We start from the raw sequence: 26,606 nt of genomic DNA on the forward strand, positions 1-26,606 counted from the left end.
TAAGCTACCAGCGTTTCCTTCGTCTTTTCCTCATCCAGCCAAAAAGACGACTTTTGACATTGTTTTGGTCGTAAACAAAACAGAAGCAGTCGAAGACAGTACGTTCAGTGTCTTTATCATAATCGACTTCCCTAGATGGATAAAGTGAGAATGTTGATGAACATTAGTTGATTAATCCCAGCATAGAGAGAAAGCATGGCAACGGGGTTGCCTATATGCACCATTTTTGCAGTTGGCTTCTTCCCAGAGATGAATATGGCCATGACAATTTCTATTGAATTATTATCAGTGTTTGACCCGGATAGTTGGACTGTTCATCCTGGGAGCCATCCAGGCAATCAGTTCCGTTTTACCCTTAACTTGGTCCGCAATCTGTTGATTTGAGTGATTAAATTGTTGATTCATTTAACTTGGATAACAATTTATGGCTGTTTTTTATTTTATTTTATTTTTAAAATTCGATTGGGCTGAACTGTTGACTTAGAAACCGGTGGTCAAAATGAACTGAATATTAATGTCGTGATTGAAGCGAGGGAGCATTGCTTCAGAAAAGCTAAAAACCACCGGTATGAGTTCAAGTCTCCCTCAATCATCTTGATGATTCTGCATCATTTCTTATATATATTTACCTATCTTACTTTCTCCGAACACCTATCCTACACTTTTATAAATAATTTTGTTTTACTTTTTTTTTTAAGAATTAAATTAAAAATAAATAATGAAGCCGGGCACTTTGAGGAGTGCAGAATTGATGTGTTGATTTGCTTTTTTACAGTGTGGTGTACAGCAATTTTATGTGCAGACTCCAGATTTGCTATCCACAAAGAGTCTGGATCAGGTAGGCATGTCGTTGTAAGCACATTAAATAAACACTTTCAAATTTTTTTAACACACCTGTCCCTTGAAATATCAAATATCCCCAACCTACCCTTGAAGACAACTTTTAAAAGTTGCCAGAATATATTCACTGAATGTGCTTCTATTGTTGCAATTAGCTAGCTAGGTCATATTGAAAATATGGCTTAAACTCTTTGATTTATTCATGGGCTGGCTGAACTTTTTTATTGTGAGCAAAAGGATATCCAATTCCAATTTTATGCTTCCCTCCAGACCCCTTTTATTTTGCATGCATCAATACCGTCGGTTAATCTTACGTTTGGGTAAGCTTCAGGAACATTTGTGCTTTTTAAGCCTAAAAGCATAAAAAGCTTAATTTCAGACCAGAAGGTTATGTTTGGTTTGAAGGAAAAAGTAGGGAAAGGAAAGGAAAGGAAAGGAAACCTTTACAAATCTTGTATAGGTTTCCCTGCATTTCCCTTCTTTTCCTTACTCTTTCCTTCAAATCAAGGTTTAAAGTATCGACACGTATTGGTTGATACGTATCATTTTGAGACTCCTTTGATACGCCCCTACAGTGGGTGTATCGGAGGTCTGACCGGTTCAGGGGGTAGAGGAGACTTAAACCGGCCCCTGAACCAGTTGTGAAAAAAAAATAAAAAAAACGTCTCCAAAATGTGTATCGATTCACCCGATACGCCCCTATCAGTGTATCGGGCATATATTTTGAACGTTGCTTCAAACCAAACATAGCGGAAGTGTTTTGGTTTAGATTAAATATTTTTAAAATCAATTTTTCTATATCATTCCTTTCTTTTATTTTCATGGACATACAAACAATGCAAAAAATTCAAATGGACCAAAAAGTCAAAAACTACAAGCTTTTGACAAAAATTCTCAAAAGAAATAAGAAAAGAAAAATGGGCCTAAACCCATTAGGTCACAGCATACCTGTCCTCAACACAGAATGGCGTTGCACGGTGAACACAAAGGAGACAAGAAACTGTGAGAGAGAGAGATGACGAATTATTTAAAACCTCTCACAGCATAGGTCACAATCGATCTGGTTCAGTGAGATCAAGCCAGAACCTACCCGCCATTCTCATTAGTTGGTGCAGCACTGGTTCATCACCTCCCCTCACTATCATGAATTGATTGTACGTGGTCATAAAGAAAATCCTGCAAACGCAAATGACACAACAAGACGCCGGGTGAGAGCCATTGCACCAGAAGAATCAACTGGAGCATCAACTGATGATGAAGAGCCACTGGGAGCATCCGACGAAGATGAAGGCGAATCCTTCTTGGGCTTGGACGGTGCAGGAGCTGGCGATGGTGGACCAAACATCTCTAAGGGAAGGAGAACCTGGTCCACCTGATAGATAGCTAGCTGGTTATCGGTGTAGATTGAATTGGCGATGGTGGTATTGACGACACCAGTGGTTATGTTCACCTGATTTCCAGCCGTGGTGACGTCGAGAGGAAACTGACCGTTGTTGCTGTTTCCTGCTTGGGTGCGCAATGGGTTACTGGCCGTCTGGAATTGTGACATGGAGATAAAAGATGGGAGCACATGGAATTGCACCAACTGGACCTTCTGCTGATCGGTGAGGGAGTTGAGGGTACCCGACTTGAGGCTAGCAAAGGCATTGTCAGTGGGTGCAAAGAGAGTAGACCCTGCAGGTTGGAATTATTGAGCTGGGTATTGATCTGGTCGCTCACTTGGGTACTCTTCAGAAGCCGGATTAGAGTAGTGAACCGGCCTGCCTTTTCGAGGATGGCTGTGATATTGGTTGGACCGGAGGGTACGGGCGCTGGGGCTTGAGCTGAGGTGGTTGTGGTGCAATTTATGATGAGGGTGAGGATGATCAGTAGAAGAAAACAATGGAAGGGAAGCTGCTTCATCATATTTCTAGTAGTCACTTTGAATCTATTGAGGTTGATCTCTCTTGGGGTTGCTAGCTAGCTTTAGAGGAAGTTAATAATAATAAAAAAAAAAAAACAGAAGCCTTAATTAATTGCTTCTGAACTGAAGGTACTGGAAAGAAAGAGAGGGCTTCTTTATAAGACGAGGTTGTGAGGTGGTGAAGTAAGAAAAGTTGGGTATAAGGTGCTATCCAAGTTGGCCTCACCTTACTTTACATCTCATCTGTCTTGAGAGAGAGAGAGAGTTGCAGCTAATATTTTGCTTAGAAAGGCAGGAATATGGAGTAATACAGGTTGGAGGAATCTGTGATTCATATAATAGTCTTTTGGTTGCTTTCCTTTCACTTATTTTTCCGGGGAAAAAATATATTAATTTGCTTGCAACAAAATTAAGGAAGAAGCTTCTACTTCCACTGTTCCAAAGGAACCCTCTCGATCAATGTGAATCACCGAATCGCCTTCTTTTCATTTTCTGTGGGGTGGTTATTGCATCTATTTTGGCAACAATCTTTTCTCTTGGTCATCTTGCAAACATGCTACTGTCTCACACTCCAGCACTGAAGTAGAGTATCGTAGTCTTGCACTCGCAACTTCTGAATCTCTCTGGATTCTCTCTCTCCTCTACCAGCTTGGCTTCTCTCTTTCACGCTCTCTTACATTGGGGCCACTTACCTCAGTGCCAATCCTATTTTTCAGGCCAGGACTAAGTATATCGAAATTGACTTCCACTTTATTCGAGAGCAGGTTGCCAAAGATACACTTCATGTTCAATAAATCCCCGCTCATGACCAAATAACTAACATCTTCACCAAGCCATTAAGCAGACCTCGTTTCCAGCAGCTCCGAAGCAAGGTATGCATTACATCACCCCATGCATCGCTTGAGGGGGGGGGGGGGGGTCGGACCACACCAGAACCACACAACAAACCTCCGTGATTCTTGCGATAAGCCTTCATGCAATAAGTGTATCACATTCTCTTCAATCTAAGTGTATCGTTTCAATTTGTATTGATTAATGCTAGTTTGTGAAATCACTGTTCATTCTTAAGAAATGAAATGAAGTGTGAATCACACACAACCCCGTCCTCATAGATGGGTTCAGGTTTCTCCCTTTTAGTGTATAAAACTTGCTTTTCCACACCAGAAGTAGGATCATTATAAACCATTTATAAGGATGTATATAAAATTTCCTGTATGGCACAGGCCCCCGGTAGTTGAAATATAAAAAGATGAATCAAACTCTACTCTATTTTAAAAGACCAAAATAATCTTTCAACCAGATGTACCGCTCGCACCACTAGTATATTGCACGTTAGTTTACATACGGCCCATTTGTCATATCATGGAGAGCTCGCAAATATGTGAATCTGATCCCACACTTCCACTAGCCGTATAAGAAGGATACCAAGTATGGTCTTTGGTTTGGTGCTATATATATATAGAACTCGCGTTAACGTTTGTGATTTTTGTGGTGCCCTCAAAACCTCTGCTATATGTTAATATTTGAGGCTCGGGAGACTATAGATGTACTCCATGTTGGATATGAGCTACATATGTTAATGCCATAAAAGTATGTTATATACTTATATTTACTCTATTGATTCATATTTCTATGAATGCAACATAAAAATGGGAGAATATGGTTTTATTGTACTTCATCATCTAAGCTTTGCCCAAATGATATTAGGTCGGTTAAATCATTTCCCACTACTTCAGCCAATGCCATTTTTGGTCTACCTCAAGTTTTGTTTTTGTCCCTTGTAATAAAATACTTTTTCTCTTGTAAATCTTTGCATTCTGCTTAGAGCTGTTCCTAAATTTCCTTCAATTTCATTTGTGATTCTATCCTTTTTTGATTTTTCTATTTATCTATTTTAATGTTCACATTTTTGTTACACTTTTTTTGACTGCCCAATACTCTACTCCATATAAAGTTGTTGCCTTATAATTGTTTCTTAAAACTTTCCTTTTAGAAAGTGTTTGTATTTTGGATTCTGAGAAGGGGGAAGTTGGTTAACGGAATTTTGGTTCCCATTGACCAAAAAACTCATGTTCTTTTTTCAGATTTATGCGGAGACTAAGGAAAATTTATTTTCCTGGGTATTTCACCTCTCAAGTGGGTAAATAACTTTCCCACATGGGAAGAAGTTTACCAACACTTAAATGGGACAAAAAACTAACGAGGCCTTGATAGAAAATAAAAGAGCATAGATAAATAACTTACCAAAAAACTAATGGGGCCTTAGTAGGAATAGTATATGGCCCAAGGATCTACACATATCCTTTCATTTTGTCCATCCTGCTCTAATTTTCTAATTTTATGAGTGGCATCCTTTTCAATCTCTCCTTGTGGATTATGAAACCAAGATAACAGAAAAGGTTATTTTGAAACTTACATTGATGTTTTTCTTTTAAAATAGCTTTTGAATGTTAAAAGATTTTTTTTCCAAATATCATAATATCATGTGTATATTAAATTATTAATGTTATTGATAAAAAAATTAAATTATTAATGTTTTAAAACATCCAAGTTGTGGGGTTGGTTTAATTTATATTTTTATTTCAGTTTTTAATTTTTAAAATAAAAGGCTAAAAATTAAATACATTCTAAATCGTTAGATACATTCCCCTAACAAGACGAGATGATGACATCATTCTTTTCTATATCTCTGAAATTGGAAGAGATACATTCTAAATCCTTAGATACATGTTATATGACAGATGACTGAATTATTATCGGAGTGCCTTAAATGGTGGAATCCCAAGAGTTATAAGATTTTGGCCACATTTCACATGATGGACGGCCAAATGTGAAACTGCATTGATGGTGGAATTTCAAGGAATCCATATCTTTGACATAAGCAATTATATTCTGAATATCTTGGCCACATGTCATATATGATGAATTGTTAAAAGTGTTGGTACCTTGATAGAGGAATCATATGGCAGTAATGAAGCCACGTGTCTGGTATGTTCGATCATATCTCCTTGTGCATTAAAATATAGAGGGTCACTAAAGTATAAGCATGGGGAGTTGGTCATCAAGTGATGGAGTGTGAACAACCTCCTAAGAAATTTCCATGTGGGATGGGAGGTTAGGTTAGTTCCAAAGATGTTTGCCTAAAAGCCCATGCCACTTTGTTCTATATAGGCTCCCTTTTATGGACAAGTCTTAAATTTCAAAATTTCCAACCCAATGTTATTATAAGGATTCAGGACAACACATGGCAAGTGCCTACCTAGAAGGTTATTCTAAGTGCCCGTTTGGGAGGGTTTTCATGCAGCGGTTTCGGACATTACATGAGCTGGGAAACATGGAAAGCCATTGAACCATGTTTGGTAAAAAAGCCTGAAAACCAAAAATAAGCTTACATTAACCAAAAAAATCAGTCAATGCAGAAGCCGCTCCCAAATGGGCCATAAATAGCAGTGCAACTGTCAACCGTGCAAGATGCATTCGTTAGGGACAAGAGGATATAAACTTTGTATCTTAGGCATTTTTCAAATGATAAACACACGCCTTGTTCAATGGTTGTTTGGGTGATGGAGCCAGGGCCTTAGGCTGCGTTTGGAAATAATGCAAATAACTGTGAATGCAAATATGTGGAGTGTAAAACGGTTCATATAAATTGTAAAATTGTGTTAGTTTTTACTTTCTTACCAAACAGATTTTTAGTTGTAATGGATGCAAACATGAATTTCAATAGAACATATGTTTTTTTTTCTTATCAAAAGCCCACTTGAATGCAAATTTACTTCCTTTTTATTGATGTATTTTTACATCTTATTATCAATGTAAATATGCATTGGTCTATCATTTGTCAATGCATAAATGTAATATTGCCAAACACAGGCAAAAATAAACCAGAGTACAAATTTACCCTGAACCAGGATTTACACTCCATTTGCATCGTTTCCAAGTGCAGCCTTAACAGGTTTTTGCCACTGGCCCAGCCACACCTAGGCTCAGACTCAGCCCAGCCCTAGCTCGGGGATGGGCCGGGGCCGCCGGGCCAGCTATTACCACTTCCAAGTTCCGAGAGCCTCTGGGCTCTGGCTCTAATTGACACAATGTCGATGTTCCACGATCCGCTTATCCGCATGGTGCGTTTGTAAAGGTTACGACAGTACGAGAAAAAAAATTCGTTTCGTTAGCATTGCTCATGTGAAATTCCCATTTTATACACCACTGAACTGATGTGCTAACCTTGGAGCTGAGATGGGAGATTAACTCGTTGGGGAACGGGAATCCTTTTGATCAAAATTCCGATCAGAAGGCTAAAAACTGAAGAACCAAACTAAGATTCCTAACCGAATCGAGAGATCAGAGATGGGATGGATGATTCGTTCCGGCATCCGTCTACGTGTGTCCGATGGTAGTTGTGCAAAGTATGATGCATCTATTAGTATAAGTAAAATCAACGTCAGGGATCTTCCGAGTCCGTGTTGGCCGCTCACAATTGCGACTGAAAAAGAAGAAAGAAGAAGAAGAAGAAGAAGAAGAAGAAGAAAGAAAGAAAGGAAAGAAACAGTGAGAAAGAGAAGAGAGAGGAGGACGAAAGTTTAGACGCTCATTACTAGCTCCCCCGTTGATCTTCGACTAAAGCTATTTTCAGTGTTTGATGAATTGGGGTTTACAGAGTCAGAGCTCTTGATATGGTCATTGCCTAAAAGCAACAGAAAAAGAGGGAGGACGAAGAAGAGTGGCAGGAGTAGCTAGCGTCCAGGAACTGAGAGCGAGGAGAAAAGTGATTCCATTGTCATGAACCCATGATCTCATGCGTCGCAAACAATTGTTGCGGGTATGATCAACAACAGCAGCAACGGTATGATGTCTTCATCATCGGCAAACGCTCAATCGCCGGGGCTGAAGACCTACTTCAAGACCCCAGAAGGCCGTTACAAACTTCAATACGAGAAGACTCATCCCGCCGGTCTCCTTCACTATGCACACAGCAAAGCTGCTACTCAGGTGGGTATTCTAAGGTTTTCTCGTTTGTTTCCCTCTCTTTATTTATCGGAATTGATGCCCATATCCATATTGAATTATCCATCCATCTGTTCAGGTAACCCTTGCGCATCTCAAGGATAAACCGGCGCCGGTTCCGTCAGCACCGACCTCGAGCCTGAGCAGCGGCAGCGCAGTGAGATCAGCAGCGGCCAGACTTTTAGGCGGGAATGGCAGCCGGACACTTAGTTTTGTTGGAGGAAATGGTTCTAGTAAAGGCATTACAGGAACTAGTAGAATTGGTTCATTGGGAGCTTCCAGTACGAGTAATCCACCGGCCCTTTCGAATTATGACGGCAAAGGGACTTACCTGATTTTTAATGTCAGTGATACCATTTTCATTAGTGACTTGAATTCTCCAGACAAGGTAATTTTCTTGTATTTCTTTTTTAGTTTCTTCTGGATATCCATTTTTTTTCTAATCAATCTTTTAATAGAATTATGCATATGGGTTGTAGGATCCTATAAAATCTATCCATTTCAGCAATTCGAACCCTGTTTGCCATGCTTTTGATCCCGAAGCTAAGGATGGGCATGACTTACTTGTTGGGTTGAACTCTGGAGACGGTAAATTGTTTTAGATATTTTGGTTAGTAAATTGTTTAGATTTGAAGCTTGATAAATGATTTGTTTTCTTGTCTTTTTGAGGTTTCCACTACATGTCTCGTCTTATTTTTGGTGTTTGTGCATTTTGCAGTGTATTCGGTGTCACTGAGACAGCAATTGCAAGATGTTGGAAAGAAGCTTGTTGGGGCCCAACATTACAATAAAGATGGTTCGGTAAATAACAGGCAAGACCTTTAACTCCAAATTCGTTTCATTCTTATATGTTAAAACCGTTATTCTTTTAGATGTTAACAGTGTTTAATTTTGTTAAGTTAACTGGCACACCTAATGCCCTTTATGTTGTTATGTCGCATTTTAAACTTGATGGAATAACTGCCAAGGACTTTTGTACTATTTTGCTTTTACTTCAACTTGTTTTATATGTGACCATTTGTCAATCTTTATGAGGAATTGTTAAACTATGATCAGCTTTTCACCCAAGCAGCACTATGATGAACTTTAGTGGGACTCTTCTTAAGTGAAACTTGGATTTTACATCTTAAAGGTTGGGGTTATTATTGGGGTGAAACACCTTCTGTATAGGATGTTGTAGAAGTAAGAGGAAAAAAAATCAAAAGGAGAGAGAGATGGAAGTGGAAGATAGGGAGCTAGGGAGCTTTCACTACTTTGAATAAGCATGATGAAGGCCGAGTTTGAATTAACTTTAATCTGAGGTTTACTTAGGGAAAAATCTCCAAGTGGATCCAATAGGTTATGAATCTTAACATCATATTAGTGTTGAGTAACTAATCTGAATATTCAAGTATGGATCAATGGATCATGGTTAGAAATTTAATTCTTGCAGATAGAAATATGGCCCAAGCATATGGAGTGGCATCCTCAAAAATTCATTGGATTTCAATAGACATATATTTGAAGTGGCAGAGGGTGATCAACTGTTGTTTCAGATAATATTTGGTGTGAAATTCTCCCCAACAAGAAGGATTTCCCAATTTAGATATTTTAGCAAGCAGTCACAAGGCAAATGTTAGGAGGTATTATTAAATTTTTTTTTTATGAGGTGGTTTAGAACCCTTTATGTTAATGACATGAAAGTCAACTTCTTAGTCAACATACTTGATAGACTACAAGGCAGTGTTGTGTTGGTGTCTTGAATTCCAGTTATGAATTTGCTCCATGACCTGACCCAACAAAGTTGAGGAAAACCCCAAAGGCAAAATGTATGGACTCGCTAGTCATCTGGTCTCAGAACTTATATGGATTCACTAGTCAACCAGTCTTGCACCTCATATGGACTTACTAGTCATCTGATCTCACAGCTCATCTTGCTAGTCATATAGTCTCATAGTAGCCTGGAATCGCAGGTCAGACTTGCAAGTAGGACTCCTAGGTTCCAGTCTCGCTAGACTCTAGACTCATAGCAAGATCTTGTGGGACTCATGAGATATGTTTTTCAGCAGTTTTGCGGGGCCAACCCAATTTAGGGGTTTATCATACAAATAGCCTTGTACTTTGCATATTGGGTGCCGAGAAAAGAGAACGGGAGAGTGTGTAAGATACAGGAAGAGGGAACCTTAGGTGTATTGGGAGCTGGGGCTTTGGTGAGAAGGTTGTGAACACTAATTGTAATCTCCATTGTTTGATAGTGGATTTCTTCTCCTCCGACGCTCATGGACGTAGTATATAAGCAGAACCATGTAAATCTCTGTTTGTGCTTTGTGTTGCTCTGTTTTATGCTTCCTTCTAGTTTCTCTACTTGCCAATTGTTTATCTTGTTCCTGGGTTTATTAGCATCACAGCTGCAATATTATTGTGGGTCACAAGGACAAAAGAATTTAGAAAGAGGATGCCCGATCTTGAAGCAAAGGAGGTTGCAATACTTATTTGTGCTATTTAATGATAGTGAGGAGTCTAATTCCTATTTCTTACTCATTACTCATTATTTTGAAGAATTCGACCCACTTCATCACTTTTTTTTGAAATTATCAAAGTTCAATGGTGCTTTGGATAATATCACTACACTAATCTTTTTTTTTGATCAATACTATCACTACACTAATCTTGTCCAATCTTGGTGGGTAAAGGATTTTACTATATGGAACCTAAAATCCATTTGCTATATGCTGGAGCATTTTGAAGGAAAGAAAGAGGAGAGTGTTTGAAAGGACAAGCAATATTGATCAAAAAAAGGACAAGCAACTTGGAGTGTCATTTACTAAGGAAGGTTGAGCTGAAACATAAATAAGACAAATAGGCCCACTAACACACAGCCTAATCGATGCAACAATAACAATTCAAAGGAAGATCTCCTAGCTCAGTCTAGTAATGGTTTAGCTTTGATAAGGTTATCAAAACCATTAACAACCCTTGCAAAAATGGGTGGTTGGTGCTTAGTGATTGTGGTGAATGGAGGCACCAGCTTACAATTTCTTTGGTTTTCTTTTCCCCCTTTCCTGGCCTACTAATCATCTTTGAGATGACCTTATCTACATCTTTTCCTCAATGTAAACACCATTTCAAGTCTACTATCCCGTCACTAATTCACATTTGTAACACTGGTAATATTATTAACCCTTTTATTGACATTGTCTATGATATGGAAAGCTTTTAAATACCTTGAATTATAGTTTTAAGATTGATATTGACTACTATTTTTCAACAGTCGATGCACTGGTGTTGCATGGGTACCTGATGGCGATGGAGCTTTTGTTGTTGCTCATGCTGATGGAAACTTATATGTCTATGAAAAGGTAATACTTAAGTGTCAATTGAAACCCCAGTTTAAAAACTGTGTTTTTCTGACTTTTGGTGCTGAATGCCATTATTTGTTTTAGAATAAGGATGGTACTGGTGATTCTTCATTCCCTGTTATCAAGGACCAAACACAATTTTCGGTTGCACATGCCCGATCAAGTAAGGTAATCTTGACATTAAGTTTTCAGAAGATAATGAATTTCTGTTATACTGAAAATTAGAAGAGACTGTATGTGAGAGGATGTAAATGGTGTACGGAAGCATGACTATGCAATCCAATCCTCTAACAAAAAGTATGATTGAACTTCTTACTGGCATTCTGATTCCTTTTGTCTATGTTCAATTTATGCAAAGAGATGCTGTCCTAGTTCTGTTTCAGATAAAATAGTAATCTCTGGAGATAGACAAGAAGAATTTGCTGTTGAAATAACTATACAAGATTGAAAAGCTATTAACGATCATGAACTGCATAATTAACACTATATTTAGTTCGTCTATGGAATATGGATATTTATTATTTGGAGTGGATATTAATTTATGTAGTTGAACCCTTTTAAGCAGGTTCTATATTGGGCAATTATAGGCCACAATAAAACTCAACTTTCAAGAGAAAAGTTTTGATTTATGGTGCCAACCAGATGGTTGGTAAGGTCTCCTGTTGGTCATAGCGGAGACTTGGGATCGAATCCTGCCTGTACCTGGGTTGGGGGATGGGCTACCCCCCGTTGTGTAGCCCTTAAGAAGATATCAAAAAAAAAAAAAAAGAGGAAGGTTTTGATTTCCAAGCGAGGTTTTGAGACACCTCGATTGCAGAGAAGATGCATGGGTTGAAGTAGTGAAATGCGTAAAAAACAACCCTCTTTTTAACCTATTGAAGTCAGTGTTGCTGTTGCATGAGCATGGCATGGAAATCAGAACCCAATGTGCATCTGGGAGTTTGACTTGACAAGAAAAAACAAGGACTCAGGATGCATCTATAGAAAGTATAAACCATTAAAATAGTCCATGTTTCAAATTCTAAACATTATATACCTATACTAAAAGGTAAAAAATTTTATCTTTGTTACTTAATAATGATTTCTGAAAAATGACATTCATTGCGTATATTAGCTATTCATTTATGTCTAATAATAAGAATATTGATAAGGGAAATGTTATGTTGAAGAGTCCAAGAAGAATCTATGGAGCGTCAGTATCTGATGCATATCAAACAAGGACACTTCATACACTTAGAAGAGTCCATGCAACACTGATATAGCAATTGCAAGTGGATAGATCATTTTTCCATTTGTTATTTTATTGGGGAGAGGGAAGTCTAGACAAGGAGGATTTAGGGGAAGAGTAGTAAATCTAATCCTTGAAAATATGACAGCCTTGGTCTTAGAAAAGAAATTGAGAGGGAAGGGGTAGAGCACTTTGAACATCAAGTACAAGACAACACCCAGGTAAATTCAGTTCAGTCATTCCGGAGAGAACTGATTCTCTTGAACAAGTTGGAGATAAGAGAAGAAAGGAAAAAAGATAGTTGAAAGGAAAGAGGGAGAAACAAAAGTCTACAGGAAAGGGGGAAAGCATACGAAAAGAAAGAAGAGTGAGATAGAAAAGATCCATTGTGGAATGGTCTGTGAAAAGGAAAGGAGAAAAGGGGGGTCTTAAGAAAAAGAAATTTTAGTTGGGGCCTTTAAATTGACTCAATGAAGATTAAGTTGGAATGTGAGAGGTTTAGGAAGTGCCAAGAAGAGAAGGATAAAATAAGGAGTGTTATTAGGAAGGAAAAACCAGATGTGATGTAGATCCAAGATGGATTAGAAGCATTCGGTGAGCTAGGGGACTAAGCTTGTCCTATGTCCCCACTCCCCTCTTGGGGAGCTTCAGGGGGCATTCTAACAATCTGGAGGAATGAAGAATTAGAATGTGTGGAGGAACTGGTGGTCCAATTCTCAGTCTCTTTAAAAGACAAAAGATCCTCTGATGGAAGAGAATGGACTTTAACTAATGTCTATGGTCCTAATTCCTATAGAGATAGAAACTTGTTTTGGGAGGAGCTTTTTGCAACAAGAGGTTTATGGGAGGGCCCTTGGTGTCTAGGAGGTGACTTTATTCAAGAAAAACCATCACCTAGGCGACTAGGCAACAATTAATAGTGAAAGATTGGTTTTATTCAAAAAAAAACGAAAAAGAAAAACCCATCACCTAACCTAGCCTTGACACTTGGGAAACTATGCTTCTAGGGCCCACTGCCTTACTTTTTTTTTTTGATGAGTAATAGTAAACTTTTTATTAATTCAGAAAGTGATTTAGAATTGTAATTTCGTACAACATCCCATGGAGAGGTGCAAGCTGCAGCCCCTCCTAGAAGCTTACAAGTAAACTAGGAATAAATTATAGAAGTCACAGCTGAGCCCAAAACAGTTCTTCCCTATTTACCCCTTGTTTGGCTAACACATCAGCCAAAGCATTTGCTGATCTCCCCACCCACTGTATAGAAACCAACATATTCCTTGTCAGCCAATTAAATTTCTTAATTTCATTCTTGTAGCACCATATAGCATCCTCAGGGTTTTTTAACCAGCCCACCACCACCTAAGAATCCCCTTCATTTATCAAATGCTCTACCCCAATTGGTTTGTGTAGAGATGTAGAACAATAATGTGGTCCCCACTACTGTTTGTCTATTTATGCTACTTAGTGGTAGTTGGTAGTTGGTAGTTATTTTCTGTTTCTATTATTTCTTAGCTTATGTAAGCAGTAGGGGTAATTCTGATTTTTTACCCTATTTAAACTATTAATATAAATAGCTGAGTGGGGCATCAATCTTAGTTATGACCCACACTCTTTTTGACTTTCTTCTCTTCTTCTTCTCTTCTTCTCAACTTTCTTTCTTGTTTATTTTACATTACAACTAGGACTGATTGCAGTCTTACTAGACAAGTTTGTATCAGAGCCAACCTAGGGCTTCTCATGTGAGTCTAATCAGGCCGACTACATGAGAACTTCCTAGGGTTGGAAGTTTTAGCAGAGATAAGTCAATCGGCTAGTTCTTGGAGATTGCTGGCAGAGTGCAGCAGATGCCCAAGGGATCATAGAGCCTTGGAAGGTGTCCAGTGATCAGGAAGAATTAGAGGAAAGGAAGAAAGTTCAGTGGTTTGGAGGTGGTGGCCAGACTTTTCTGAGTGAGTTTGTGTTTGTTTTTGAGATCGACTTCAACCAAAGTCTGCTTTGAATAATCTGAAAGATGCGGCTGGGAGTTTTCTATTTTCTCCTGATTTTTTAGGGTTTTCTCTTGACCTACGTCCAGTTCTCAGTTTTAAACCCTAAATTTATGACTGTTGTCAATTCCTGGGTAATAGTTAGACGTGCTACAGTATTTCAGACTGAGTAATATTGGTTTCTGGGAGACTATTAGACCTGTTCCAATATTTCTAGGTGATAGCCGAACCTATTTCATCCTTCTAGGTCGGCTGTTAGCAAGTTCTGGGTGCAATTACACCTGTTTCAGCACTAAAATGGTTTCTTGTTGATCAATCTCTTGAAAGAGATGGCAGGAATGGAGTTTAAGAATCAAGGTGGAAGTGTTTTGGGGGCTGGTGGTTCTGGTAACATGACTGAGAACACATTTCATATTTCCACTGTCAAATTTGATGGATCAAATTACTTGGAATGGGCTTAGTCAGCCATGATGGCTATTGGGGGTAGAGGAAAACTGAGCTATCTGTTGGGGGATGTGAAGGAACCAACCAAGGAGGACCCAACCTATGCCAAATGGGTTCAGGAGAACTATTTGGTTATGACTTGTCTGTGCAACTCCATGCAGCCTCACATTAGCCAAAATTACTTGTGGACAAAAACTGTTAAGGAGATTTGGGACATTATGAAAGAAACCTACTCTCAACCACTTAATGTTGCTAGGGCCTATGAGCTGAAATGTGGAGTAAGCAACCTTAAGAAAAGAGATAAACCAGTTTCAATTTTCTTCTCCACTTTGAAATATTTGTGGCATGAAATTGATCATTTAGAGACAATTGAGTGGGAAAGTCAGCGGGATGCACAAACTTACAAAAAACAAGTTGAAACCAATAAGGTTTTTGAATTCCTAGCCGGTCTGAATTCTAAATATGATATTGTGAGACAACTCACTAGAGAAAGTGTGACCTTGTCACAAGCTTACTCTTTAGTGCACAATAAAGAAAGTAGGAGAAAGGTTATGTTGCAACATCAACCATTGGAATCGGCCTTAGCAGCAGTGAAAGTGTGAAACCAAAGTTTGGGGGTGACAAGGAGAGGGATATGAATAAAGAAGATAAGAGGGAGCTAGTGTGTGAACATTACAAGAAACCAAAGCATACTAAAGACACATGTTGGAAGTTACATCCACATCTAGTTCTAACAAAGCTCAGAAACAAAAGGGGAAATGCCATTGTGGTTGTTACTACTGATGGTGCACCCTCATCTAGCACAAGAGCCACATCCCTAGACACCTTAGCTGTTGTCTGGTCTGCTCTGACTCGGTTGGAGAGTGAAGTTGGCAATTCAGCATCCTTATCTCAGCCACTAGTTACAACATCTGCTACTCCCACTTCAGCATTTGCTCATTCAGGTACACAGGCTTCAGCATATCATGCCTCAGCCCCAAGTAACACTGAACCTTGTTGGGTGATAGATTCAGGTGCATCTGACCATGTGATTGACTTGTTCTCACTGTTTACTACTTATCACATATTCTCAGGTAGAGACAAAATGTGTATTGTTGATGGCTCCCTTGTTCCCATTTCTGACAAGGGAGGATATATTAAATTGTCTAATGCCATCTCTTTGTCCTCAATTTTACATGTTCCTAAACTTGGTACTAACTTGCTTTCAGTTAGTAGCATCACTAAACCAAAATTGTTCAATGACCTTTTTTTCCTGATCGATGTGTTTTTTAGGATCTGAAGACAAGGAAGGTGATTGGGATTGGCCGTGAGACGAATGGAATCTACCTTCTTGGAGGTTGCTCACATGGGGAAGATAGTGAAGTTGGGAGGTGTTTTGTTTCTCAGTCTGTGAGTCAGGTTATGCTATGGCATAATCAGTTAGGTCATTTATCTTTTAGGTCTTTGAAGAGTTTGTTTCCCAGATTGTTTGAGTTGGTCCAGATGTCTAGTTTGAAATGTGAAAGTTGTGAGCTTGCAAAGCATTTTGTAGAACAACCTATCATTTGAGTAATAAAAGAAGTAGTATTCCTTTTGAAATTGTGCATATTGATGTTTGGGGACCATATCACATCATTGCTATGGGGGGATACATATATTTCTTGTTGATTGTTGATGACTATACTCATTTTTCATGGGTTTACCTTGTGCATTCTCGAGATGAGGTTCCTACTTTAACCTGGATCTCCTATCAAATGATTTCAACCCAGTTTGGGGTCAAAATCAAAATTTTCATATCTGATAATGCTAAAGAGTATTTTGCAAAACCATTGGCCTCGTATTTCTTTGACCATGGAATTATCCACTAGAACACCAATCCCCATACACCTCAGCAAAATGGGGTTGCTGAGAGGAAGAATAGGCATATATTGGAGGTGGCTAGAAGCATTATGCTTAACTCTAATGTGCCTATACGTTTCTAGGGAGATGTTGTTCATACAGCTGTGAATCTCATCAATCGAGTTCCTTCATGGGTTCTAGACATGAAAGTTCCATTCACCCTATTATATCCTGATAAAGAGTTGTTACTATTCCCCTTAAGACCTTTGGATGTATTTGCTTCGTTCAAATTCTTGGACCTCATTGTTCCAAATTTGATCCTAAATCCTTAAAATGCATTTTCCTTGGGTATGCACAAACTCAAAAGGGATATTGCATTGCTTCTATGAACCTACTTCTTGGAAATAATTTGTTTCTATGGATGTCACTTTCTTTGAGGATGTACCCTATTATCCTAGGGTTTTTCCTCATGGGGAGAGTAGTAAGGTGGGGTCTCATTCATTAGAAATTCCATTACTTGTCCCAATCACTAAAGGGGAGTATAGTGAGGAGGGCTGTCAGAGGTGCCGGGATTTGAGGGTATATCACAAGCGGTGGAGGCAAGTTGATTTCGGTCATCAGCAGTCTAGGCCAACTCCAATTCTCTCTGTGGATCTAGATCCAGGTACCACAGTTCCTTTATCTTCCACTATAGATGAAATGCCTTCCATTTTTGAGCCTTCTCCTCTGTTGGATGATCTTGACCTTCCTATTGCAGTCTGTAAAGGGAAACGCCGTTGTACCTCATCTACAACTCATTGTATTTCCTAGTTTTTGTCTTATGATCATTTGTCTCCATCCTACAAGTCTTTCTTGGCATCCATTGTTACTATTCCCATTCCCAGAACAGTGTAGGAAGCCTTGTCAGTACCTGAGTGGAAAGATGCAATGAAGGTAGAAATGGATGCTCTTTTGAAGAACAATACATGGGAGTTAGTTGATCAGCCTAAAGGGAAGAAACTGGTTGGGTGTAGATGGGTGTTTATAGTGAAGCATAATGCTAATGGTTCCATTGAAAGATATAATGCCAGATTAGTTGCAAAGGGGTTTACACAGACATATGGCATAGACTATTTGGAGACTTTTGCACCAGTAGCAAAGATGAACACTATTAGAGTTTTACTATCTCTTGCAGCCAATTTCTCGTGGCCATTGTTTTAGATGGATGCTAAAAATGCCTTTCTCAATGGTGGCTTGCAAGAAAAGTTGTACATGCAGTTATTTCCTGGATTTTATAGTGTAGAAGCAGGAAAGGTCTCCCGGCTTAATAACGCCTTATATGGACTGAAATAGTCTCCTAGAGCCTGGTTTGATAGATTTAGATAGGCTCTTGAAAAATTCAGCTATGTGCAAGCACAATTAGATCACACTCTTTTTATTAAGAAAGCGGATTCCTCCTTAACCCTACTTGTTGTATATGTGGTGACAGGGAGTGATACTTGTGAGATTGACTCTCTTAAGCAACTCCTTCACCAAGAATTTGAGGTCAAAGACTTGGGAGAGCTACGTTATTTCATGGGTATTGAGGTTGCACGGTCTAAACATGGGATTTTTGTTTCCCAAAGGAAGTATGCTCTTGATCTTTTGGAAGAAACTGGGAAGCTAAGTGTTAAGCCTGTTGATACACTTATTGAACAAAATCACAAGATCAGTGCAAAAGGTGTGAGAGCCCCTTGAAGATAAAGTTACATTCTAACAGTTGGTTGGAAAAGTTCTCTATCTTTGTCTCACACGCTAGACATCTCTTATGCAGTCAATGTTGTTAGCCAGTATATGCATTCCCTTAGAACCACTCACCTACTTGTAATTGAGAGGATATTGGCGTATTTGAAGAGATGTCTAGGTAGAGGTATACTCTTCAAAGACAATGGTCACATAAAAATAGAAGCTTACATAGATGTTGATTGGGCTGGATGTGTTGATGATAGGGGGTCTACCTCTGGGTATTGTGCTTTTGTGGGCGGAAATTTTGTTTTTTGGAGAAGTAAGAACCAAAATGTTGTTGCTCGCTCCAGTGTTAAAGCTGAATATAGGTCTATGGTGAATGGTGTGGCTGAAGTGTTATGATTGAAATCCCTATTTGAGGAGTTGGGTATTGCTTATGAGAAGCCCCTCATGCTGTACTGTGATAATCAGGCTGCTATTAACATTGCCCATAATCCGGTACAACACGATAGAACTAAGCATATTGAAGTGGATCAACACTTTATCAAAGAGAGAGTTGCTTCCCAAGAGAGAGTTGTAGAAAATGGACGAGATATTAGTAGATGGTAACAATCCTCCCCATGAGCTCTACAGAGGGTATACTAGTTTGGAGAAATACAAAGGAAAGGTCTTCTCTTTTGTAAGTTATCTAAAGTGTTTACTTTCCCATAGTACACTTCCCAACAAAAAGCCATAATCTTTGGGGGAACTAGCCCGCACCAAATTTCCTTTGACGGAAAAAGCTATTGGACAAAAGACTAAGAGATGGACTTGAAGTAAGAAGCACAAGTAAAGGTCCCTTTGGGCCTAGGAGCCCACACCCTTTTGTCTGGCTTAGAGGGATCCAAGCAAACCTGATTAAGGCAACAAAGCAAGTCAGAGAGGGATTCAATTTCATCATCCCTTAATCTGGTACGAAACTCGAGATCCCAATTAGGAGACATAGGTGTTCCCGAAGATGAGACATTTTGAGACCACCTCTTTTTTATACAACGAAACATGAATTTACGAAGGGAAAAGGTCCTTTAGAGGGGTGTTTCCTACCTAGATGTCCTTCCAAAATTGGGTAGCATTGCCAAAACAAACTTCATACCTGACAAACCTGAGAAATTGAGGATGTTGTGAATGACCTTCCAAGGTGCTACCAAGTTAGCCGGCCTTGATACACGAGCATCCACCCATTCTCTGAACTCCCATGAATGCTTCCCACCACTTCATTTATTTCAACCACGGCCATTTCCCCAACAGAGCTTCATTTGTTTCAACCACCCTCTTTATTCCCAAACCCCCCTCTTCTTTACTTATACAAACAATTGCCCATTTAATCAAATGATCTTTTTTCCTTGTCTCGATTCTCACAGGAAATCTCTCATCAACTTCTCCAACTTCCTAGCTTCCCTAGGTGGTATCTTAAAACAAAGGAAGTAAGTGGGTAAGTTAGCCAATGTAGTTCTTATTAAGGTGATTCTCCTTCCCAAAGAGATGTAATTCTTCTTCCACGAAGATAATCTCTTCTCAAACTTTTCTAGCACTAGGGTCCAAAATCTATTCTCCGTAGGATTTGTCCCTAATGGAAGGCCTAAGTAGGACATAGGCCCATTGCCTTTAACAATGAAAAAAGAAAATGCAAAGATAACTTAACATGTGGAGCAATGAGTTTGCATGGTTAACCCTCCAATAAAATGCAACATTTTATCAGCCAATTGAAAAACCAAATCACCTACTGAGTACTTGCCTAGGTGATTTAGTTTCAATGTGTTCACATGGTTGCAACACTTATTTGTGATCCTCTCATAAAACACAAACATGCTATTAATCAAATGAAAAACCAAATAATGAAATGAGTTCATCCTGCTTTGGCTACCCCAAATGACACACCAACAACCTATTAACATCTGAAAAAATAAGAATTGCCTCTATGGTCTACTCCATTACTATGACAATTGAAAAATATCAAGGTAGGCTAACATGTTGAGTGGTTAATTCAAATGACCATGACGCTTCATGTAACCCTCTAATAAAACACAAGCATGCTATCAATCAAATGAAAAGCCAAATCACCCAGTGAGTGCATGCATGGGTAGTTTAGTTTCGATGAGTTCACATGGCCACAACACTTTCTTGCAACCCTACAATAAAACATAGAAATCCTAATAATCAAATGAAAATCAAATCATCCAATGAGTGCATGCATTTTACCTACCTCAAATGATAGTATGATACAAAACAACCTACCATGTGAAAAAATAGAGACTACCACTTAGGTTTACTACCTTACTATGACAATCAAGAATTGCCAAGGCAGGGGGTGCCTTGTCACCTTGTCGCCTAGGCATCGCTTAGGCAATGGATGCCACTATGCAAGTAAAAAACATATATCCTAGGGTAGTTCCCTAGGTTCCATAACCATATTTCCTTAATAATTATCCATAATTTTCATAAGAAAAGTATAAACTTCATGTTAAAGTATAGAAAATCAACATATTCATGAGAAGAAAAAGAAGAAAGAAAAGAAAATTCAAAAAACATAGGGGCTGAACCCTTATTTTTGTTATAGGAAAAGGAGAAAAGTAAAGGTAGAGGAAGAAGAATAAGATGTGGAAGAAGAAAATGTGTTGATTAGACAAAATTTTGAGTTCTTCCTTATTTATTCAGGTTTTGAAGTCTTTGAGGGTTCAATACAGCATTTGGCAATGTTTGCGGTGATTAAACCCTAACAAATGAGAAAATAATAAAAAGAAATTAGTATATAAGCACACAAAATGAACATTTTAGTTTAATAATATCTATTTTATAATTATAATCTCAAAAAATTATGAATATAAAAGTATTTTATAACACAATGTACAAACTGCTTGGCAGTTAGACAAGGCGAGCCTCCAAGGGTGCGTTGTCGCCTTGACAACTATGCCTCAATGAGACATGAACTATCTGCTATCATATGATGAAATGGAAACTACCTCTAGGATCCACTACCTTACTAGGAATACCAAGAAATATGAAGGTAGCCTAACATGTGACGCCTAAGCAATAAGGTGCTCATGGAGGGTTGCCTCACTTAACTGCCATGATATTTTTTACACAGTGCTGTTGGATACTTTTATATTCTTAACTTTCTGAGATTATAACAATAAAACTAACATTATTAAATTAAATTATTCAGTTTTGAGTTAAAATACTAGTTTCTTTGTCATTATTTTTCTTGTGTTAGGGTTCAATCAAGATTTATACTCTCTTGAAGCCTTGAAGACTTCAAAATCTGAACTAATAAGCAGAAGAATTCTAAATTTTACCCAATTAACACATATTGGTTTTTGTGCTTTCATCCTTTCTTTTCTTTTCTTTTCCAAGGACAAAAATAGAGGCCCAATCCTTCTATTGTCTTAAATTTCTTTTCTTCTATTTTTTCATGAATATGTTGATTTTCTATGTTTTAAATGAAGCTTATGCATTTTTTATGAAATTATAGACAGTTAATAATGAAGTATGTTTGCCGTTTGCTAGGGAATTACCCTAGGATTCATGATTTTTATTCAAAAAAAAAAAATCCCATTGCCTAGGTGCCCACCTAGGCGACTAGATGACAAGGTGCCCCACTATCGCCTAGCTTCACCTTGGTGCCTTGAAAACTATGATGTAGGCTTTCTATTTGAGTAAAGTCAGATGTTTTTTCTGTTGGAGAATTTGTATTCAAATTGGAGAGCTTCTACCTATTTTATAGCTATTGACTTTTTATGATTACTTGCAGAGTAACCCAGTTGCTAGATGGCACATTTGCCAAGGTTCAATCAATAGCATTGCTTTCTCAACAGATGGCATGTATTTGGCAACTGTTGGAAGAGATGGTATTGTGTTTATGTACTCTTTGGATTGCAATAATACCATTTCACATTGAATTTGTACTAAATGTTGATAATCCAGAAATTATGAGATTGTATTTCACATGCCAGGTTACTTGCGGGTATTTGACTATTCTAGAGAACAGTTAATATGTGGTGGAAAAAGCTACTATGGTGCTCTACTGTGTTGTGCATGGAGGTATAAATTTGTCCTGATATGTGATCTTTAGGAGGTTATAGGCTGTTCAAGTATATTATTATTTTTTATTTTTTTAATTTTTTGCTCTGCCATATTTGTTGAAATCAGTCCCCACCCCCTTCTCGACAACTGCTAAAGTTTTTGTGAAGAAAATAGCAGCTGACAGTATGTTCTTGTCAGCATGGATGGGAAATACATTTTGACTGGAGGTGAAGATGACCTAGTACAAGTCTGGAGTATGGAAGATCGGAAGGTAGTAGCATGGGGTGAAGGACACAACTCTTGGGTAAGTTGCAACTGTTGTAGTTGCTATAATTTCTTTTACATTGTCATCTGATACATTTTAGATCGGGTGATTGGCAGGTCAGTGGAGTTGCTTTTGACTCGTACTGGTCATCACCCACTCCAGATGGAACAGGGGAAAATGTCATGTACCGCTTTGGTTCTGTTGGTCAGGTATGTAAAATTTCTATAGAATTACTGTTTGTTTATCTCCTTTCAATTTATTAGTTGGCAGATTAAGTGATCATCAATCATGTAGGTTTGATGTGCATGGTATTATTTTTATGTTGGCTTGTTAACAAGGAAATGCAGTTTAAGTTAATGTGGCTAGGTGACTCTTGGATATTTTAGGCTGGGAAGATGAGCTAATGCCTAGGCAACAACTAGGCACCTAAGCAATAAATAAATAAATATATATATATATATATAATGAAATTAATTCAGTAAATGATTGAATGACAACTTACAACTGAGTTTTAGGAAAAAATGACAAGATTTTTGAGACTTCCCTGGTCAAGAGAAAATATGAATACATACAGTAGGGGTTAAAAGCCTAGCTTTATAGAGACTGCTATCAAGATTATAAGACTTGTACATCTTTGTATATTTACACTGTATATTACTGATACATTAATAAAATTCTACAAGTTACCAATCAAAAAATTAAAATAGAATAAAGACTACTATCAATTTATAAAGGGGACTTAGTTATTTGCCCCACTAAGATGTTTATATCATTTTTTTGATGAATAATAAGATGCTTACAATATTTCTGTGCCACCCGTCTAGTTGGTCATCTAGGCAAATGGCTTATAAAATGCCTAGGTGGTCACCTGGTCAATGCCTAGGTAATGTTTTAACTATATTGGGGTGATTTGTGATCAATTTTATGCTATGACTCGATATAAATTAAATTCTCTGTTTCTTAAGCTAGGCAATGGAGATTCATTCCTTTTTATTTTGAGAAAAAGATAAGTTTCATCGCAAAAAGAGGGAAGGATGTATATGAGAGATGTGGGGTATCGGGTTTTTGATATAACCAAGGTCTGTAATGCCATAGCATCAGAATATGGTTTTCAGAGATAATCAATGCATTCGCTTCAACCCATAAACATCTGGATGCATGTCACGATGTTTATAGTCAGTAAAGGACCATGACAAATCAGAGGCCAATGAAGCATGTGGGGCACAATGAGGAATTTGATGAATGACTGGAGCTGTCCAAATTTGTTACAGGCTCACTAATTTGGTCCCAAGAATTGTTGTCAAACAGAAGCATATGTTGATTTTGGAATTAGGTTCACTTTACCTTCTTCCAGAAAAAGGAATTAGGTTAATCTTTTAGTTTATTTAGTGGTTGGTTTCTATTTGGAAGTTAGTGCGTTGGGTTCAAGCCTGGTACACCTACTTTGGCTCCCTAATAATGCAGGCATGACAGAAGAAAAAGAGAAATATTTGGACAATGAAAGTTCTAGGACCATCTGGTGATGAGCCCATGGGGGGCGGGGGGGAGTATTGGTTTGTCTTCTATGAACTTTACTGGAGATAGATAATCATGATTTCAACCAAAGTTTTACATGGGACCTGTGGCATTCATAGAGGTCTTTTAGAGAAGCTACTTGGGACATTGCCGTTTATATTAGGTAGAGTCATATCAAAGGAAACCAGGTAGTGGATGCTATGGAAAACAATGCATATAATCTCCAATAAAACACTTTTTCCCAAGTCAAACGTCTCTTTTCAGAATGCCATTGCTATGTTCTTTATGATGACACAACTGGGCTACCAAACATGTTAAGGGTATTTGGAGAATCATACCCCTCCAAGAGTCGGCATTTACATGGTTTCTGGCTTTGGATAACATCTTGATATCAGTCCATCTGAAATCAAGGGGTTATGAATTGAAAAGTCATTATTTTATGCATAGAAAGGCAGGAGGAAGATGTCTGAAATGTATTTATTTATTGCAGCATGACTGAGTTTATTTGAGCATTTTTTTTCTTCTCTACTTTTAATCACCAAAGAATTGTTTCTTCTCAACCATGAGTTATTTCTCTTTGGCCTTCTGGTAAGAAGGCAATGAAGTATCATTCTTTTTTGTAATTTACCGAGGCATTTGAGAGGGGAAGAGGGGGAGGGAAACAGGATTGGCACATTTTTAAGAAGTTCAATGATAAAAAAAAATGCTATTAATTCATCTTGACACTGAAGATATTAGCAAAGTGTCCAGATTAATAATCAACTTGGTGACTGAGGATGGATAGTTGCTATTTTTGTTTTAGTTCATGCTTAGCCCACTTTTCTAGGAGAATATCTCAATCATTCCTAAACAAAGAACAGATGATATTTCATTTCTAATTTCAGTTTTTGTGTTGGTATGCGATTTGATATTAGACTGTCTTTTTGCCAAATTCCTAGATATAGCAATATATTATCCACTGAGCTACTCTGGTTGCAACCCTGTGTTTGTGAGCAGGACACACAGTTGCTTTTGTGGGACCTGGTAATGGATGAAATTGTGGTACCCCTGCGCAGATGCCCCCCTGGTGGATCTCCCACATATAGCACTGGAAGCCAGTCCTCTCATTGGGACAGCGTTTGCCCAATTGGTACTCTCCAACCAGCTCCAAGCATGCGAGATGTGCCAAAGCTTTCCCCTCTAGTTGCACACCGAGTCCATTCAGAACCCCTATCTGGGTTGATATTCACTCAAGAATCGGTTCTTACTGTATGCCGGGAAGGGCATGTGAAAATCTGGATGAGACCAGGGTACGCTGAAAGCCAGTCAAGCAACTCAGATACTCCACTAAGTTCTAGCGCAAAGGATAAGTCACTATTGTCAGGCAAAGTTGGCAACTCTAGTTACAAGCAGTAGTCTTTGAGAACATTATTGGCAGACGAAGTTGGCAATTGTCTTTTTGTTACAGGATTGCATCTTCATTTGCTAACCTGACTGTATTTGAGGTGTTTCCATCTGATGGGTTGCCCACTTGCCCTGTATTGAGCAATGAGTACTTTTTAAGTTTATCAAGTCATTGGGTCCATTACTCGATGTGCTTGCGGTGAATAATTTACGGGTTCTTTTTTTTTTTACCTTGTATATTCATAGGGATAAATTGCCAGTTATGGCACTGCGGGGGAGGGCATCAAAGGTTGTAAGCAAACATGAACAGGCTATACAAATGTTGCTAAGACTAAAAAGAATAACAGAAGTTGCTCTTTCACCAGATCATCATTATTTACTTCTTCCAGAGTATGCTCAGAGTGAGCTTACGGCTTGCTGTTTGTTTGGGAAGACTGTCACTGTGGACAATTCTTTGCTTAGACATGGCTGTACAGTTCTTCATTCTTATATTATTGCATCCACAGCAGCCTTAAATCTTTTTCTATGGTAGATAAAAGGGATTTCATAATTAAGTCTGAGTTGGTTATCTGCTTCACTGTATTACCTAAAACTTACAGCCTTAGTCTGCGTTCATTGTGTTTCATACTTTCATTCTAGGAAAAGTCCAATATACACCGTACCATCGCAACATTTTGAGCCACGCAGAGTAGCAGCGAAGGACCCACCATTATGGATTTGCATTTCTTCCCTGATGCTATTTTTTCATTAACCAAGACTCAGTTTGTTTGCAGTGCAAAGCAAACATTTGCACTGATGTAAATATATGGAAATGCAAATAAGCTTAGTTAAATCTGAAGCAAAAGTGAGTCATAATTTATTCTTTGTTTTATTTTGTTTAGAACTAAATGATGTGGTTCCCAGTCTCACCGTATATGAAAGGAAACAGAGGTAGGAGGGTTAATGTGATCCCCACCTTACATGAGGGTGAATTATGGTAGGTGGAGCAAATTTGGGGTGCAAATTTTGCACTGACAGTGAATGCAAATGTGACATAAAGTACAAATTTCGCATCAGGTAGAAGTGTGAATCATAGTTACCAACAAATAGATGCAAAATTTGTATCCAGTTTAGATTT

General features: G+C 38.3%; 1 protein-coding gene and 1 pseudogene across 1 annotated transcript; one reads left to right on the forward strand and one right to left on the reverse strand.

Annotated features, from left to right (window-relative positions):
* Positions 1-1,871: 1,871 nt before the first annotated feature.
* On the reverse strand, positions 1,872-2,894 carry LOC104602646 (fasciclin-like arabinogalactan protein 11 pseudogene; annotated as a pseudogene).
* A 4,294-nt stretch (positions 2,895-7,188) lies between these two features.
* LOC104602645 (uncharacterized) lies at positions 7,189-25,853 on the forward strand. Its single transcript, XM_010266412.3, has 11 exons — positions 7,189-7,735; positions 7,830-8,138; positions 8,230-8,338; positions 8,469-8,562; positions 11,001-11,088; positions 11,173-11,256; positions 22,055-22,151; positions 22,257-22,344; positions 22,525-22,630; positions 22,708-22,800; positions 25,103-25,853. The coding sequence occupies exons 1-11, from the start codon at positions 7,568-7,570 to the stop codon at positions 25,499-25,501; spliced, it is 1,635 nt and encodes a 544-aa protein (XP_010264714.1). The 5' UTR covers positions 7,189-7,567; the 3' UTR covers positions 25,502-25,853.
* The last annotated feature ends 753 nt before the right edge of the window (positions 25,854-26,606 follow it).

The sequence above is a fragment of the Nelumbo nucifera genome, chromosome 2, assembly GCF_055504915.1.
Source record: "Nelumbo nucifera cultivar China Antique chromosome 2, China Antique-T2T, whole genome shotgun sequence".
Classification (NCBI taxonomy): domain Eukaryota; kingdom Viridiplantae; phylum Streptophyta; class Magnoliopsida; order Proteales; family Nelumbonaceae; genus Nelumbo; species Nelumbo nucifera.

Coding starts and splice junctions, on each gene's coding strand:
- LOC104602645 (XM_010266412.3), top strand. CDS start 7,568: ATGATCAACAACAGCAGCAACGGTATGATGTCTTCATCATCGGCAAAC. Junction 8,139..8,229: donor ACTTGAATTCTCCAGACAAG/GTAATTTTCTTG, acceptor TATGGGTTGTAG/GATCCTATAAAATCTATCCA. Junction 22,152..22,256: donor GGCAACTGTTGGAAGAGATG/GTATTGTGTTTA, acceptor TTCACATGCCAG/GTTACTTGCGGGTATTTGAC.